Source organism: Pongo abelii, chromosome 8 (genome assembly GCF_028885655.2).
Source record: "Pongo abelii isolate AG06213 chromosome 8, NHGRI_mPonAbe1-v2.0_pri, whole genome shotgun sequence".
Taxonomy (NCBI): domain Eukaryota; kingdom Metazoa; phylum Chordata; class Mammalia; order Primates; family Hominidae; genus Pongo; species Pongo abelii.
Window position 1 is genome coordinate 8,637,176 of NC_071993.2, and position 19,797 is coordinate 8,656,972.

The 19,797-nt window shown below is 37.8% G+C and overlaps 1 protein-coding gene across 1 annotated transcript in view; it reads right to left on the reverse strand.

Moving 5' to 3' along the window:
- The window catches only part of LOC129048407 (keratin, type II cytoskeletal 8-like), a 42,093-nt gene extending 31,019 nt beyond the window's left edge, over window positions 1–11,074 (reverse strand). Inside the window, 1 exon segment of the mRNA XM_054523120.1 lies at window positions 10,919–11,074. Within this exon segment, the coding sequence (XP_054379095.1) occupies window positions 10,919–11,074 (156 nt within the window).
- Between the last annotated feature and the right edge of the window lie 8,723 nt (window positions 11,075–19,797).

Consider the following 19,797-nt stretch of genomic DNA (forward strand, 5'->3'; position numbering starts at 1 on the left):
CTGAGACTACAGGTGCATACCACCACACTCAGCTAATTTAATTTAATTTAATTTAATTTAATTTTGTAGAGATGGAGTTTTACTATGTAGCCTAGGCTGGTCTTGAACTCCTAGGCTCAAGCAATCCTCTCACCTTGGCCTCCCAAAGTGCTAGGATTACAGGTGTGAGCCACCAAACCTAGCTGAATGTCATTTCTGTTATGCAAAAAATCTCCTCTGATATCCTCCAAAAGAACTTATCTGAAATAGGCCCTATATCCTCTAATTGATTTTAATCCTTTTGCAGTCAGGGACTCTCTCGATTTTACAACCCCAAGTATGTTTCGAGTTTTGATTTTCCTCTCCACCTATGTGGCTACCATAGTGATATGTTTAAAATGCTAATGTAATAAATGCTCATTACTCCTCTGCTTAAAATTCTGTCATGAGAGGAGAAAGTTTGAGTAGATAGGTAAGGGAAACTATTACTTTATACTTAATATTTCTCATAAATGCACAAATTATGTTTATAATAAAAATAAACCCTTTCATTGTTCCCCATTACCTATGGATTGGAAAAACAGTTGCTTCACATGACTTGGAAATCTCTTCATGATTGAATGGGTGATCCTGTTGGAAATTCAGGCTTCTTTGTACACGAGTTTTCAAGATGGACTTGGATTCTTGACATTCGCTGAATATTCTATGGTGCTCCTGAGCTCTGGAGGTGCTGCCCTTCTTTCCCCCAGGGTCCTCTTCCATGGGGAGGGGTTCCCCTCAAACTCCACATTCAGGTTATGCCACCTTTTCTCTGTAGTTTTACCTCCCCTCCCTAGGCATAGTTGGGTCTTTTAACATACCCATGTTAGGGTACTTACCACATGGCCCTGTTTTTATTTATTGTTATTTACTTGTAGCTGCCTGCATTCAAAAGAGATTTAAGGCAAATAAATCTGGTACTTTGAATTTTGTATCCTGGTGTATTACGGTTCTCCAGAGAAGCAGAACCATTAGAATATATTACGAGATATCAACTCACATGATTATGGAGGCTGAGAAGTCCCAAGATCTGCCATCTGCAAGTTGAAGACCCAGGAAATTTGGTGATGTAGTTTGAAGGCCTGAGAGCTGGACACTATAGTATAGATTCCAGTCTGGGTCTGAAGGCCTAAGAAACATGAGGGCAGGAGATTGATCCCGCAACTCAAGCAGTCGAGAGAGAGAGAGAGAATATCTTCCCTTTCTCTATTTTTTTTTTTTTTGTCTTATTCAAGAGCTAAATCCCTTGGATGATGCCTGCCCACATTGGTGAGGGTGATCTGCTGTACTGAGTCCACCAATTCAAATGGTAATCTCTTCTGGAAACACCTTTGTAGACACATCTAGAAATAATGTTTAACCAGCTATTTGGGCATCCTATAGCTCAGGAAAGCTGATATGTAAAGCTGTATCACACCTGGGCACCTAGATCATGCCAAATTTGAGAGGTATTAATTATTATTATTATTTTGATAAGGATTTGTGAACTTGTAAAAAATAAAATCATAGAAGAATTGGAAGAGTGAGTAGAGATTATTACACAAATTTTTTGTTATGTACCTGAGGAGTCTAAAGTCATTTGTAGTCTCCTTCACATCTGGCACAATGTCTTGTGTTTGGAGGATTTTAGTATATTTTTGTTGAATGAATGTTGTTAACAATCAGTCACTCTCTTACTTATGGATTTGTCTATTTCTCCTTGCAATTCTATCCATTTTTGCTTGCTTTCAGCTGCATGAATATTTAGGATTTTTATGACCTCTTAGTAATTGATCCCTTTATAGTTATGAAATTACCTTCTTTATCCCCAGTAATATTCTCTTCTCTGAAATCCACTTTGTCTGATATTAATATAGCCAGATTTCATTTTATTACTGTTGGAATAAAATATCTTTTTCAACCCTTTTACTTCTTATCTATATTTAAAGTAAGCAGCACACAATTGGGTCTTGTTTTTTATTTAACCTTATATAATATCTGCCTTTAGATTGGACATTTACACTACTTGCATTTAATGTTATTATTGATATGATTAGGTTGAAATACATTACCTTGCAATTTATTTTCTATGTGTCCCATCTGTTCTCTCTCTCTCTCTTTTTCACCTGTTCTGCCTTCTTTTGGGTTAATTCAATATTTTTTATGATTCTATTTTATCTCCCTTGTGGACGTATGACCGTATCTCTTTATTTGTGCTTGTTCAGTAGTTGCTTTAGGATTTATTGTATGCATCTTTAACTTATTGAAGTCTATCTTTAAGTAATCATATACCACTCCACATACATAAGTATAAGAATGCTACAATAGTAGACTTCTGTTTCTCCCTCCTCCATCTTTATGCTATAATTGTATAGCATTTTATGTTTATTATGCTACATTTATATTATTTTTCCTCAATTAGTTGATTATCTTTCATAGAAATTTAAATAATAAGAAAAAAATCTTATATACCTGCCCTAGCATTAATCTTTCCAGTACTCTAGATTCTCTTGTATATATTTATGTTTCCATCTGGTTTTATTTTCCTTCTGTCTGAAGGACATACTTTAACATTTCATGTAATGTGGGTCTGCTGCAGATGAATTCATTTTACTTTTGCTTTTGAGAGGTATTTTTTTTATTTGGTGAATAATTCTACTTTGACAATTTTGGTTTTCTTTCAATATTTCAAAGTGTGTCTTCTTACCTGGATTGCTTCTGAGAAGAAATCTGCTGCCACCTGTATCTTTGGTTTTTTTTTTTTTGTTTTTTTGTTTTTTTGTTTTTTTTTGTATGTAATGTGTCTTTTTTTCCTCTGGCTGTTTTAAAGGTTTTCTCTTTAGTGCTGGTTTTGAACAGTTTGATACATGTGCCTTGGTGTGGTTTTCTACATGCTCCTAATATCTGGGATTTGTTAACCTTCTTCAATCTATGGGTTTATAGTTTTCATTAAATGTGCAAAAATTTCAGCCATTATTTCTTCAATTAATTTTCTTCCCCTTCTTCTCTTTTGGAGACTCCAATTACATATAGGATATATATATATATTTGATTGCTTGAAATTTTCTCATAGCTCAGTGATACATCTTTTTTTTTAAATTCTTTTTTCTCTATGTTTTATTTTGGACAGTTTCTATTGTTATGTTGCAGAGTTTATTACTTTTTTCTTCCATAATATCTAATCTGCCATTAATCCCATCTAGTGAGATTTCCTTTTCACACACATTGATTTTTCATTTTTAGTAGTTGGCCTTGAGTCTTTTCTGTACTGTTCACCTTTCTATTTAACTTTTGGAACGAACTGAAATTGATCTGTAACAATGGTTTTAATGTGCTTGTTGGCTACTAGTTTTAATATCTTTGTCTGTTATTGGTCTGATTAATGGCTTTTTCCTGTGTTCTTTGCATGCCTGATACTTTTTGATTGAATGCCAGACATTGTGAATCTCACCTTATTAGGTGTTGGATATTTTTCTTTTCTAGGGGTATTCTTAAGCTTTGTTCTGGGATGTAGACAAGTTACTTGGAAACAGTTCGATCCTTTTTGGGTCTTGTTTTTCAGATTTGGTAGGTGAACTGGAGCAGTGCTTACTCTAGGACCAATTCTTCTCCACTACTGAGGAAAGATCGATTTGTGTACTCTACTGAGGGCCCTGTGAATCTCGAGGCTTTCCAATCTGGCTCTTGGAAATAGATGCTATTCCCAGCCTTGGGTGAGTGCCAGGCACTGTGACTTCCTGATCCTTTCAGGTGGTTCTTTTCCTGGACTTCACGTGCATAAGCTGATCAGAACTAAGTTGAATGTCAGAGGGGAACACTGTAGATCCTGGCATTCGCTCTATGTGTAGCTGTCTCCTATTTGATGCTTTATCCTTCAAATACTAGCTGCCTTGACTCCCCTCAATTCCATCTTCACAACTCATGGAATATGCCAAATTTGATCTGAGTTACCCTTCACTCCACTGTGGCCTGCAAACTCTCTCGAGGAAGTAAGCTTGGACAATTTTAAGGCTCGTTTTATTTGTTCCCCATATTTTAATAATAATTGCCCTTTATTTTCCTATATCCAAGGGCTCACAGAACATTATTTCATATATTTTGTCAAGTTTTTTATTGTTTTAGGTGAGAAGGAAATTTGAATGCCTTTATTCCATCTTGACTAGGTTATCTTTGTTTGAAATTATATTTCCCACATTCTTCTAGAATATATGATTCTTAGGCTAGAATTAAGTCTAATTACCCAATCTTCTTATATTGTTTTAACAATCTTTTTTACTTTTTTTGGTTTATTTTTTCTCAATAGCATGATTGCAACTTGCTAAAGCAAAGTGACTTTTCTGAATAATAAGCTGATAGCTCTGTCAGCTTTTTCTCTACCTCATTCTACAAATCATTATTCTTAACCACTGGAGAATTTTAATACTGATTTTGTAAAAATGTCCTTGGCAAAACATATCCTGCCATCTTTGCCTCTATTTCAGCTCATTGTATCATATGATGTTTTATTACAGGTGGAATGTGTGTGCAAATTGTGATCAAGAAGGTTAAGAACAATATTTACAAATTCATCGAGTAATTAGAAATAATATATCTAATATTTCATACTTTGAATAATGTTACTACTATCCTCATGATAGTGGTGAATTTATATTTTATTCTTTCCCATTCCTCTCCATCATCTTGATATCTGATGTCAAATTATATCAACTGTGTCTTTACAAAATTATTCTCATCTGTTACTCCTCTGCACTTCTGCTTCCTAGTTTAGGCTCTAATAAAATATCACTTGAATTGCCCTAACAGTCTCTCCTCTCAGCAACCTGTATACACTAAACAAGTCTTCAGATATGAATTGAATATGTTCTTGTTCCAAGAAGTGTTGAGAGCTGGCTCGGGATGAACCAATCATACTAAACCAAAACTTTAATGTTTGCCCCTCCTGTTAAAAATCCCTTCACGAAGTCCGTCCTCTAAGAAAACGAAATTCAAATGCCTTTGTGTGACAGTCATAAGATCTTATACAATGTACCTTTTTGGTTAAATCAAACAGCTTTTTGTTCTCTCTGTACATCAAATATTCTCTTTGCTTTCTTAAACTTTAATAGAATGTGCATTCTTTTTTTTTTTTTTTTCACTTCCAAGGTCTAACTCAAAAGCCTCTTTCCCACGCAGCCTCATTTGATCCTCTCCATATTGGAAGTTTTATTCTCTTACAGGCACTTCCACTTTTTACTTTATCCTTTTTTATTTATGTATATATCTTATCTCCTTTATTGACTATACAACAGTTTGAGGGCAAGGTAGGTATAGGGCTTATTCCTCTATTTTCTACTCTGCTTTGCACTGAATAATTGGTGTTCAACAAAAGCCTGGAGAATGGTAAGTAAAGGGGCACAAAGAGTCGCTTAAACCAATTTTATCCAAATAATTCTAAATGAACAAAAAATTTCAGGAATGTTAGGTCTGGTGCCTACTGGTGACCATGGGAGGAAATATAACTCATGGCACATTGGGTTGAGCAGGAAAGAGTATTTTTTGAGATTCTTTTTTTTTTTTTTTTTTGATGGTTTTGTTTTAGGTCAAAGAAGATTAGTATATTAACAATTCAACACTAAATCTTAATTGGCAAAACACCAAGGTGCTTGGTATAGTGGTACTATAATCCAGTTTAGTGATCTTCTTAATTTTATTTTTCAAAAACTATCATTTTGGAAGTTGAGCTAAGACCAAGATAGTTTGATAACAAATGGAGACACTTGCTTGGCACATTTACATGTAGAATAGATTTCTTTTCTTTTAAATAACGGCTATTGGTTCTATGAGGTCATGGAAGTGAGAAATATTGAAGATAGTTTAGAAAACTTAAAATTTCACTTAATTGATAAACTCTCAGCTCTTCCACTTTCTGTGTCCTTGAGTAAGTAACTTAACCTAAGTCTTAGTTTTCTCATCTATAAAATAGGGATAATAACACTCTATAGTGTTGTAGGAGTAAATTAGTTATTTTTAGTAAACTTTTTCGCATAGTAGTTTTTGTTATGATAATCAGCATTATGTAAGTTTTAACTATTATATATACCATGACTTACAAGAGTAGTTACATTTGCCTTTTCATTTCTTTGTTTGATTGTAGGCTGCATGCATGAGACACCTTATCTCTACTATTTAATATACTGTTTAGATGTTGAAATTGCTCAGGTGATTTTTGTTTATTAAATGAGTACATCAAGGCCTTCTGTGGTGCTTAGTAACTATTAAAACCTTGTCATGGGAAGGGTTTAGATTGGAAAGCATTTGTGATGGCAAATGATATTAAACATTGAAATGAGAGGAAAAGACGGGGGGGTGAATCTTTTCATTGAAGTCTTTGGGATTAAGATAGTAGTTCACTTGTCTGAGTCATCATAGAATCCTGCTAGAACAGTAGAGAAGACTAAGGGCAGATGAAGTCATTTCTATTTCATGATTTAAAACTGCAAATAACAATGGTCCAATAGTATAGACAATGCCTCTTAGCATATTATTTATATTCAAGCTGTCTACTTCAGAGAATATTAATAAAATAACCGTAGGGGCATAACATTTGCTAAATTCCTCCGACCCAATATTTTAAATTGTAAGCTACTACTTAACTTCAACACCTGAAATATAAAACAAGAACTGACAAAAATATGTGGAAAGCTATATATGTAAATGGGTCCCTAAAGTGCTGAGAAGCTCCCTAAGTCAGTTAGTGCTGCTATATCAGATTACCCTAAACTTGGAGGGCTAAACAACAAATGTTTATTTCTCACAGTTGTGGAGCCTGGAAATCCATAATCAAAGTGCTGGCAGATCCTGCATCTAGCAAGGGCCCTCTTCCTGGTTTGCAGATGGCTGCCTTCTTGCTGTATCCTCATATGGTGGAGAGCAGAGAGAAGGGCCAAGCTGTCTGGTATCTCATCTTATAAGGACACCAATCCCATCATGAGGCCTCCACTCTCATGACCTAATTACCTTCCAAAGGTCCCACCTCCTAATACCCTCCCATTAGGGAGGCTAGGGGTTCAACATATGAATTTTGGGGGGGGAGGTCACAAACATTCAGTCCATAACACCACCTTATTTCCAAATATACTCTTCTTCTGCTTTTCATGATGCCTAAAACTCCATTGTTATAAATCCATTCTTTTCGAACAACATACTTGACTGGAATTATCTACCCACTTTGACTTGCTATTATCACAAACAGGGCAACATTAAGTCTTAGAACTATTCAGTCCTTAGACGTCTTGTCTTAGTCTGTTCTCACACTGCTGTAAAGAAATACCTGAGACTGGGTAATTTACAAAGAAAAAAGGTTTAATTGGCTCATGGTTCTGCAGGCTGTACAAGAAGCACGGTAGCATCTGCCCAGCTTCAGTCATGGCAGAAGGTGAAGGGGAAGTTGGCACTTCACATGCCAGAGCAGGAGGAAGAGAGGAATGAGGAGAGGTGCTCCGCACCTTTTTCTGTGTGTGCCCATTGTTGGCTAATGCTACACCTTTTAAACAACCAGATTTCTTGAGAACTCCATCACCAGACAGTACTAGGGGGATGGTGCTAGACCATTAGAAACTGCCCCCATGACCCAGTGACTTCCCACCAGGTCCCTCCTCCAACACTGGGGATTACAATTAGAGATGAAATGTGGGTGGGGACACTGAGTCAAACCATTTCACATTTTTTCTTGACAGTGAGAGAGGGGAAGAGAGCATGGACATAAAGTGCTAATTTTAACTTAAATGAGGAGGAGTTGAATACTTTTTGGGTAGAGCACACAGGACCTTTTATGAGGGAAGGCCACAGTGATTCCTCCAAGAATGGCTTGGGTGTCTGAGGTGCAGGATTGGAGGCAGGTATAAAGTAGGATAAAGAAGGTACTGAAGTGGGACATCTCTGACTTGTCACTATTTTTTAAAGCCAGGTCTCATTTAAATTGAAGGTATTGGATTAGATACAGTGCTTCTCAGCCCATGTTGTACCCTGACCTTACACATCCACCCTGGTGAGAAGGAATAGAGAAGAGAAGTTCTGGTGGAATGAAGAACTGGATCACAACTATTGTCACAGTAGAAGAAGCACTTGTGAGTCCTCCTTATTTTTGCAGACTTTTGTCTTTCTTGTCTGTGGTTGGGGGTTGAGATCCTGAGCTATGTCCTATCCAAGGTCCCTCCAGCTAGAACATGCTCAGATTCTATAAATTGTTTTCTGCATAATATTCTTCCATGTAGATGCTAAATTCATCAGTTTAAAATTTATGACTACAACTCTTTTCAGCAACTTCACATCACCATACAGGTGCATGTGTATGTGATGTGATAAATTGAGTCAATTATAAGCACAATTCTGGGAAAATAAAGACAAGCAAAATTTAGTGCATCTTCCTCACTTATCTCTTTATTTCAAGTTCTAGAAGCTTTAGGGTCTGAATTATCTACATGAATGGCCCAGAATCCCCCCTTCAATTTCTATATGGAGATAACTCAAATTATGGCCAATATTACTGCTGCCTCCAATCTCTTTTTGGCTTTGAGATAATAAACATCTCCTAACAACTTAAAAAAATTGAGATGCCCTTTTCACTTTGACCATACAGATGGAAAAATTGTAAATAACAGATCCTTGACACTCTTCAGAAATAAAATGTGATGAAGAGTTCAGTTGTCTGATTAAATTCTCCCCATAAAATCTCACCTAGCCCATTCTTACCCCAGGGATAAGGACTGTGCACACAAAGGACATTATTTTTCTTTTGAACATACTCGTATCTTGTCAAGATGTCATCAATACAAATACGCTGACGTTTTTAGTGCGATGATTGGAAAGCAGGTTGAATTTTTCAATCCTCCCAGCCAATATAAGTCAGTCTGAGATACTTAATTTCTATTTGAGATCCTTGGTTTCTATTATAAACAGATCCCACAGTGGGAGATAAATTTCATGGTAACAGTTTGGACTTTTTTATGAACCACCTGCAAGTTTTCTGCAAACAACATGTTTTATGGGAGCTCAAGGCAATGTTCACCCATCAAGGCCTGACAGTAAGAGGAGGATGGATGAGGCCTTATCTCAGGCACACACGTAACCTTCCCTGTCCCCTGGCCTGACCTCCCTCTGCACTCATTTATGAAAATGATTCATCTTTAAAGAGCTTCCTTGCTCTGCCTGCAGGCTGTAGATCTTTTTGCACTGAACTTGTGTAGGCTGAGGTTATAAACTTCGGTTTGTAAGCCATTTGGAGGGGCTTAATTTTGAATATTGGAAAAAGAAAGTAAAATACATGTACTTCCTTAAACGAATAATCTCGTCCTGGGACTCTCTTCTACAGAAAGATAGTCCCAAGAGATCTATTGAAAAAAACATCATTAGGATTCAACTTGTATTTATTTTGCTAAAGTCTTGCCTCAGCACATTTAAATAGAGAGTGGGCAAGTAGTGCTAGCATTGGGCTGATGTTATCATGCCGTTCTCTCCTCACATCGAGAAAGTGGCTTTGGAGCACACATTTCATATTGGTGGAGGGCACTGCAAAGGGTCTTATTTGTGTCAGGTCTGGTGGAAATCACTAGGTTTCTCTAGAATATTCCTTTGAACTGAAAAGACTTAGGGAGTAAGGGGTATTAACTAGAAATAAGGAGAATAAGACCTCAACAAAAGTAGACATAGGAAAAGGGAGAAGAAGACGATATGAATTGGGTCATTTATTTAGGCTAAATCTGTGAGTTGTAAGAGCCAGTATTTCCATAGTACTTGTGTGTGGGATCTCACATTGGAAATATGGCAAAAAATAAATATGTGCAAGAGTTTGAAGAAAGAGAAGATACAATAGGTTCATAGCATGGTTTTTAAAATTCAATTTTTTGTGTGTAACATGATTTAAATAGCAATGAGATATCCTAGACCTGACATCTAGATACCTAGAGTGACAAACATTTTCTGTATAGGGATAGATATTCACTTCTTTTAGGGCTTTGCAGGCCTTATGATCTCTGTCACAACTACTCAACTCTGCCAATGTAGCACTGAAATAGATGTAGTCAGTATGCTTGGACATGGGTGTTTTCCAATGAAACTTCATTTATAACGCCATGAGGCGGCCTGGATTTGGCCTGTGGGCCATAGTTTGCCCATCCCAGTCTTAGATTACTCTGGCCTCACACCAAGCCTCAACTAGACCTTTGCCTGCTTCCATGTTCCTAGACTGAGACCAATGACAAAAGTGTAGCCATAACTAAAGAGTGGCATTTTGCTACTTAACTGTTGTCAAAATGAGTCCCATGGAAGCCTGTGTTCTGCAAGGTGGCAATTGGTGTTCCTCGAAAAAGGTGTCTGTGGTTAAGAAGTTTGGTAAATATGGGTGAGACTTCTTGGACTTAAAAATTTTAAAATGCATTGAGAATGTCAAAGAGAAGATGTAGGAGGCAACATTTCCCAAACTTGTTCATTCGTAGAAGCTTGTTGTACTCCTGCCTCTTACCATCTTCACAACACATTCCTGGGGTGTGTTCTCCAGGGAGATTAGAGTCTCTGATGTTGTCTACCCTGCCCCACGACAACAACTGGATTATGTGCTGCCTGAAACCAGATGTCTGCCCTACACAAGCTGGCTTCAGACACTCTCCCAAACTCCAAAAACCATTCAGGTAGAATTTTTCCTTTGCGTCTTATCCTGATAGCTGTTTTTCTTATGCCAGCTTGCCTTTCCCTAATAGGTATTAGTGGAGCATGACTATGTGCCCACTGCCCCTCCAGATGACTACAAATTAGCAGTGGTAGAAATGAGCTCTTCCTACATTCCATTTATTGGAATAATTACAAAAATTCCTGTAGGGACTTGCCCCCTGGCAATCCCTAATGATGTAAAGCCCTACTCCAAGAAAGATATGTGCTAACATCTTACCTGAAGGAGAGTTTTCTTGTGCTCATAGACAGCAATGGTAAGACTTGGTGGCTGTGGGAATTCATAGAGGATGCTGGCTGTTCTATGGCGTAATGTTGTATGTGATGGAGTGCTGAGGAATTCAGCTCGTCTCTGCTGAGCACCCTTCATGTCCATGGCACCGGGCAAAGTGCTGTTGAAATTAGTATAATCATTAAGGTATTGTTCTTGTCTTTGAGGAAATTCAAATTATGTGGGGATTAAAGGAATATAGTAGTAAAATTGTTTCAAATTGTGGAATCCAGAAAGGACACAGTTTCCTCAGGAGTAAGGGATGGTAATCTATGTGGTTTCTGGATTCCGCAATCTTGCTTCAATCAGAGTAGCTCTGATGTTATCTATTTTATGTACTAGAAAAATAACAGGTGTTGGAGTCAGACACAACTCTTCTATTTACTATGGTGCTGCTTAATCCTTCTGAGCTTGTTTGCTTATCTATTTAAAGTGAATAACACCCAGGCTTCACAGATTTGTTGTGAAGATGGAATAAATGAATGTACATGAAGTGCCCAGCCCAGTTCTTGGCACACAGTAGCACCTCAGTAAAGGCCAGCCAGGACAATAGAATAGACCATGGTGAAAGCCACAAGAAAACCATGGAGTGCTTTCCATTTCATCTCATAAACAGCTGGGCTGAAAATATTTGTTGGGAAAAAAAATTGAATAAAATACAAAGGAATGAATGAGAGAAAGGATTGGTGACATCTGGCTGGGGGAATCTCAGATGGCCCTGCAGGAGGGGGAATATTTATGTTGCACTTTTACTCCAGGTCCTGAGGACAGAGGGTTTCTTGCAACCAGGTGACTTAGTGCAGGGATGAAAGAGGTAGCCTGGGCCGCGCAGATGCCTCAGAATCTTTGAGAAGTTGTCTTTAGTGTGGCCAGGTAATATTAGGAAAAGACTTTCCTAGAGAAACATAGAATATAGGAGAATAAAAGAATGGGAGGGTAGAAGGATGTGGAGAGATCAAAAGAGGGACACACACGCACATACACACGCAGACACACACACAGATACACACTCACACACACACACACAGAAGCTACAGTTCTAAAACAACACACCAGCTGTATGGACGACAATCCTAATTTTATGATTTAATTTTCTTTCTAAGCAAGCACAGTGGGTTTTCTCTGATTCTTTACTCTGTAAATATAATAAATAGGTCTGTAACTATATTTTGCAGTCATTGATTTTTTCCCCCAAAATAGATGATTTAGAATAGTTTTGAATTTAGGGTCTAAGTTTATCCCAAATCCTCGGTCCCCCAAATATTAATTGAATGGGAAAAAGTTGTGTTTACCATTTGAGAGAGAAAAAAATTCAAATGCCATTATATTGGATGCTATAGATGGGTAGAGGCAAAATTAGGGGAGAAAGAATAAGGTTAAGAGGGTCCTTAGGTTCTAAATTGAGACAAGGGAATTGCTAGCATTCAATGTTTCTTCATCTGAGAAATAGAAAAGACATTCTGTAATTTTCTTTCAAGTCTTTACTTACATGAAGCATGCCTCCCTCTTTCCAATACCTACACAGTGGATTTGATTAAGGCCTGTAGCTTTTTCTCTATGGTTTCTTCTGTGAAACTGATAGTCTTATGGCAATATTGTGAATTAAAACAAAATCACAACTACAACCTGAATTTTGTTGGATTGTATTTCTATTTCCTTAGAAAATCCCTGCACCAATTACCTCCTCTCCCCTTCCCCACTTGCCCCCCATAACTAGAAGTTCCTGGGGACATTGCACCTGCACACACAACATAACTCATCTGTGTCCCTTCCCTTGGAGTCAGGAGATTGGTTACTTTAATTCAGCTTCAGTCTGTCCCTTGGCTGGGCACATCTTGCTCACTGGGTCTCTGGCACTGCTACAGTTACAATCTACAGCTACAGACCTCACCAATGAAGACCCTGGCCCTCTTAAAAATTTTATTTGTAAACTCTGAACTTAACCAGCACACACTTTCAGCTGTGCTTACTTATAGATGCTTTATTTCACCATTAAACTCTTGATAGAATAAGTCGGTGTATACTGTTGTGTACCAAGGCTGGGTTTCAACGTGACAGTTGGCTGCCTGGATATGGCACTCAGTTCAATAGGCACTCAGTTCAACCAAGTCTTGCCCTTTCTCTACCCCTGCAGATCTACTTATGTTCTCAATGGGCTTAAACCACACAATGCTATGGGATGCCTCTCTCTACTTGAGATCCTACATTCCATTGGTTGACTATGAGTCTTACAGGGGCAAAGATGGCAGGGAAATCCAAGTACCAGACACCAAGCTGTATCAGAATTACTTTTTCCTCTAAAACTAAGGCTTTGTAATTGGGCTAAGTGTGCTTTCACGATGATTCTATTCTCCCCAAGGAAGAATCATCCTGCAAGAGTCTCCTCAGCCATTATGCAAACAGATTTTTTATTCTTTGCCATTTTATTATTTCTCCAAGTGTACTCAGAAACTCAGGAATGTCTTTCAATAACAGGTTTAGTTTAAGCTCAGTCTGAGACTCCCTTTCTAAATAAGAACAGACCTAATATTTGCAGTATCACTAGTGGTATTCTTTCCTGTTATCTTGCTCTATGAATTGGAAAATGGAAAGACAAATCTTGGAGTTATTTCTATATTCAAAAATAGCTGTTTAAGCCTTAAAAAAAGAAAATAGAATCTGAGCTGGAAGAAACTTAGAGCTTACCTCAGGCAATATCCTCATTTCACAGATGAAGAAAGTGAGTTCCAGCAGGACCACATGCCTTATCCAATGTCCTCAACAGTTTTTTTCACAGCAGAATTGCGACCAGAATTCAGGTCTCATAATACTTGGTCCAGTATAATTTTGCACTATATCATATTGCCCATCAGAAGTGTGTACGTACCCATTCTTTCAATGATTTTGTTAATCATTTAAGAAGACAAAATTGATTATTCTTGTGCTCTTCTTTTTCAATTAAACGGTGTACCTGAGGTTCATCTGCAGCACTTTTTTTTTTTGAGATGGAGTCTTGCTGTCCCTCGGGCTGGAGTACATGATCTGGGCTCACTGCAACCTCTGCTTCCTGGGTTCACACCATTCTCCTGCCTCAGCCTCCCAAGTAGCTGGACTACAGGTACCCGCCACCACGCCTGGCTAATGTTTTTTTTTTTTTTGTATTTTTAATAGAGATGGAGTTTTACCATGTTAGCCAGGATAGTCTCTATCTCCTGACCTCATGATCTGCCTGCCTCAGCCTCCTGAAGTGCTGGGATTACAGGCTTGAGCCACTGCGCCTGGCCATCTGCAGCACTCTTATAGTGGAAAGTCTCAGTGACTCAAGGCTAGGGTATCCTACCACATACTTAGCCATGACCCTTTTTTCACTTCCTTTTTCCTTCAACTCCTTGGCTTTGAACCTCAACCAGAGAAGAATGGGGAAATAAAGAATGATAAAGATCAAAACAATGAGTGTAGCCAAGTGGGAGGATAAGCATGCCATGGGGGTTTGGATGACCTGCAGATTGCAGTTACCTGTGTTCAATTGTTGTTACTACAAAAGGAGGCACAAATGCTGGCATCCGCATGCATCAATCCATAGCTACAGACCTCACCAATGAAGACCCTGGCTGTCTTAAAAATAATTTAATTTATAAACTCTGAACTTAACCATCACATACTTTCAGTTGTGATTACTGATAGATGCTTTATTTCACCACTTAAACTCTTGGTAGAATAAGCCTCTGTATGCTGTGCATTTTGGAAACACATCAACTCCACGAGGTGAGATGTTTCCATCATTGGAATATGGTTTGCTCTGTTTACTTCTAAGATATTGACTTCTAGATTCTTATTCTTTGATTTGAGATTTCCTGTTAGCCCAGTTACCACCTCACAATGGTTTTTATAGCATTTGCACAGACCCTTTCTTTTTCAAGAGGTCTCTGTTACAGTTCTAAAGCTGTTGTAGAAGCCAGCTGAAAATCAATGAGGCCGAGTGATAGAAAAACTGCCCAGGTACCTGCTTCAAAAATGCTTTTGCATTAAGTCTGGTCTTAGTGCTAACAGTGGCATTCAAAAACTCGTCTGAGCCTTTTCATCTTCAAAGTTCTTGGCATACATTAACTAATTTATCCTTATAACACTATTGTCAGGTAACAGGTATGATCACCGTGGATTAGAATATTCGGGGATCCAGAAGTTATTAAAATCTTAGATTCTCGGTCTTCTCAATAATGCCTCCAAACAGAAGTTCCTTCAGTGGTAACCAGGTTTCCACAGTACTCCTGTTTCAAGGGAGATACTCCCTTCACTGGCTCCAAACTTTAAAAAGCGTGGATCTTAACAAGATAAAAAATTGAATACCTATAAAATACCTACCTTACTGAGCTGCAGAGAAGTGTTATACTTTTCCTTTTGTTAGAATAAATTAAGGTATAATTTACAAGTCATTCTTTTTAGTGCATGCTTTGGCATGACTTTTCACAAATGTTTACAGTTGAGCAACCATCACACATAATTGAGACATAGAACAAGTCTATGACACCCTCCAAATACCCCCATCACTTTTAGTCAATGTCTCCTCCTGCCCCCAATCACAGGCAATTCTGTCTGTACAGCTCTGCCTTGGCAAAAGGGTTATAAAGATCATCGTATAATATGCAGCCTTTGAACTCTGGTTTCTTCTACTTGGTGGAATGCTTTTGAGTTCATCCATGTTGTTGCATATTTTCGTAGTGTACTTGCAGTGTTGGGAGGTACCATGGTTAGTTAATTGATTCTGCATATGAGGAACATTTTTTTTCTAGTTTTTGGTGAATGCAAATGAAGCCACTATAAACATTGTGTACAGGTGGACATGCTGTGTGGACATGAATTTTCATTTCTCTTGGGTAGGCTTATATTTTTAAAATTTACTTATCTTCAGGTGGAGAAATAAGAACCAATATGACACACAAAGCAATGTACAGAAGAAATCATTGTTGACAACCTGGGTATCCTGACACTTAAACTTTTTGGATGACAGTTTCTTTAGATCCTAATTCACTAGGCACCCAGGGCAAAGAAGTGGATCTTCAGGCTGCTTTCAAGTACTTGGTATATGCAAGCACCTTTCAGTCATTTAACAAACATTGATTGAGCGGCTACTATGTGCTAACCATTTCTTAGACACTATTCTTGATAATGAAGTGAGGAACAAGGATGTTTCTGAACAAATAGTGACACATACTTTGCTGTCTGTATGCACCAGTATTCTCTACTCCAATTACTCTTTCATAAAGTCTCTCTTTTTCTCTCTCTCTCTCTGTGTGTGTGTGTGTGTGAGAGACAGAGAGAGAGAGAGAGAGAGAAGGAAAATGAGAAGACTTTCCCACAAACCTCCTATATCTTCTGACATGGAATGGTAAATTGCATTTCAATTATCTATTAATTCCTTGGAAGATTTCAGAGCTTTCTTTACGGTGCTTACTAATCTCTCCTATTATGACCCCAAAGTTGTGTAATAGACTGTGAACCAAATGGCATCATGCACATAGACCAAGTAAATCAGCAGATGGCCTACTGGTATGAGGTGAGAGATCCTTGGAAGAGTCCTGATGATACATTTCATCCCCACTGTCTTGCAATAAATGTGTAAGATGCTGTTATTAGATATTTCCTGCTTTGCGTTCATCATTATTGTTGTTTTCAATAAAATATCAGACGGTACTGGAAGGAAGAGTGCATACCACAACATTATCTCATTTGTGTTAACTAAGAGGAATCTGGACGCATGAAAGCCACTCCCAAGAAAGTAACTATGAGGAAAGGAGAGAGAAGGGACCAATACAATTGGAAGCTTAGAGATGGGAATGTGTGAGAGGTAAATTCTTCGCATTTTTGCCTGAGATTGATCTCCTGGGGAAAAAAGAGATGAAACTCTGTCGAATCATCTCTCTGTTCATTCCTTAGGGTGCTCAATTTTACAATCAAATCAAGACATTGGCTAGGCCACTAGGTTTATTACCAAGTCTTCAATTCATTGAATCATTTTGTGGTTCTAGAAAACAAATCAAATAAAATATTTTATCAACAGAATTGTCATATATGTGTGTATATATATGTATATATATAGTATGTATATATATGTGTAGATGTGTATATTATATATACATATGTATATATATACAGATACACATATATACATATATTATATATACACACATACATAATATATATACATATATAATATATATACATATATATGCACACACACACACACATACACACAAACTGGTTTGGGAAGCAGGAAAAGCTCTTAACACAACAACTGTAGAGAAGATGTTTGAAATTATGGGATTAGCCCTGGAGAGGAGGGTGGGCATTTGTCTGTTAATGTACACTGAATAATCTGGGTTTGCTCTAAACATTTCCCATTGAAATACTGAATTATTCCAATCATCTACGCTACGATTATTTGATTTTATATGAACACACTTTCAAAATTATGAAAAGCCCATTTCTTTCTCAAAAAGGGCCAGGATCTGTCTTGCTGTCCCAGACCACCAGAGCTAACATTTGGTTCCAGTGAAATGGAAACCTTGAAATGACGAGTAAGGCATTTTCGGGGAACCGCCGCTCTCTCCTTTCCCTGATGAATTGTCATGCTCTTCTGAGAACATAACCCATCAGTCCTCTGAAATAGGGGATCAGATAACCAGGTCACGCTCAGCTGATTTGCCAGCCGATAAATGGTGAACTTTACTGAGGCTCCCTGCCCACAAGTTTCTTTTGAGAAGAAAAGGACCAGAGTCAGAGATAATGAGGCAGCCTCATGACTTTTAGCATAGTCATGGTTTCCTTGGCCCACACATTGATAGCAGTAACTTCCTTGTCATCATCAACATCCTATTTGTCCATTTCATCTGTAGCAGCAAATGCTGCCATAACAGAAACGATTAGAGGAACGGTGCCAGAGATGCAGTAAACATTCAATAAATATTAGAGAATGAGGCTAACAGCGACGATGAGAGCTGTTCTCAGTGGTTTAAGCAACGTGCTTCAGGAGATGGGTTGCCTTTGCTACTAACCCGAAGTAGCATTCTACACACATGTAGCCTGATTAAATGAGATATCAATGTGGTTGCTCAGAGAGGGTATATTACAGAGGTCTTGTACCTTCTTGTTCTCACTGTGATCCATGAGCATTGCAAATAAGCACCAAGAAAGCTAAAGACAGGTGAGTGAAATATCAGTCAGAATTGCAGATTAAAATGAATCTGATTATTGTAGGACAGTGAGCTTGAGAAAAGTAGCAAGAACTCGGTTAGATGCTACACATAGGAGACGTTTTTTCTAGAATGGTGAGAGCATAGAGTAAGGTGGCTTTTTTTTTTCCTGTGGGGCTATGTTTGGGTTGTGATAGAGTGACAGTATAGTGGGGACTGGGGAAAGGAGATTTAGAGGGCCTTTAAAATTCACCCTCTAGGGAGAGAATTTGTCAATAGCAAATTGCAGAGGTGCATTCCAGTGGATGCACTCTTTTTGATTTTTAAGTCTGGGGTGATTATGATGTTTATAAGACTAGTACTGCTAATAATAGTAGTTGTAAAAAGAGTTAATATTTATCAGGAATTTATACTGCTTGGGAGCTGTGATAATTGCTTAACATTTATTATTTAATTTAATGCCTACTATATTAGTCTATTTTTACATTGCTATAAAGAACTACCTGAGACTGGGTAACTTATAAACAGAAAAGGTTTAATTGACTCACAGTTCCACATGGCTAGGGAGGCCTCAGGAAACTTACAGTTGCGGTGGGAGGCAAAGGGGAAGCAGGCATCTTCTCCACAAGGTGGAAGGAGAGAGAAAGAGATCAAGTTTGGGAACTACCAAATACTTTAAAACCATCTGAGCTTATGAGAACTCACTCACTGTCACAATAACAGCGTGGGCAAAACTGCCCCCATGACCCAGTCACCTCCCATCAGGTCCCTTCCTTGACACATGGAGATTACAATTTGAGATGAGATTTGGGTGGGGACACAGAGCCAAACCATATTACCTACAACAACCAATTAAGTTGGATAACTACTGTTGTTGTAAAGAGGAAGTTGTGGCTTAGAGTTGAGTAAACTGCCCAACGCCACACAGCTTGCTAAATAGGGAGATTTGAACCAGGTTCTGGAGTTGGACTGTGTGGGTTCAGACAGTATCAAAAGGAAGGATGGACAGCTTCGTTTTCAGGTTGATATAAATGCAATGTAAAAGTGGCAGAGATAACATTATGATTAATATTTCCCTCCAAATGTCTTTGCTTTTATTTTCTTTCAATCCTCTTGATCAAGGGTCACAAACTATGGTTTGTGGATTAATCTGGCCTGACACCAGTTTTCATAGGGACTGTGAGCTAAGAATGGTTTGTATGTTTTTAAATCGTTGAAAAAAATTAAAAGAATATTTGAAGAAATGTGAAAATGGTATGACATTCAAATTTCAGTGTTTATACATAAAGTTTTTTATTTTTTCATATTTATAAGTAAATACAATACAAAGAAGAAAGTCAATTGTAAAAACATTTTTCTCATATAAACATAAAGTTTTATTGGAACACAGAAAAGCCTATTAAGTATTGTCGATAGCTGCTTTCGATTTACAATGGAAGAGTTGAGTGGTTGTGAGAGGAACTATACCGTGTGCAAAGCCTAATGCATTTACTGTCTGATTGTTCACAGATAAAGCTTACCAATCTTTGCTTTTGATTGTTGAGAATAAAGTACTTAAGGAGAAAGGCTTTGTATTTTTAGTAGAGATGGGGTTTCAGCATGTTGGTCAGGGTAGTCTCGATCTCTTGACCTCTTGATCCACCTGGTAGGCAGTTGTTT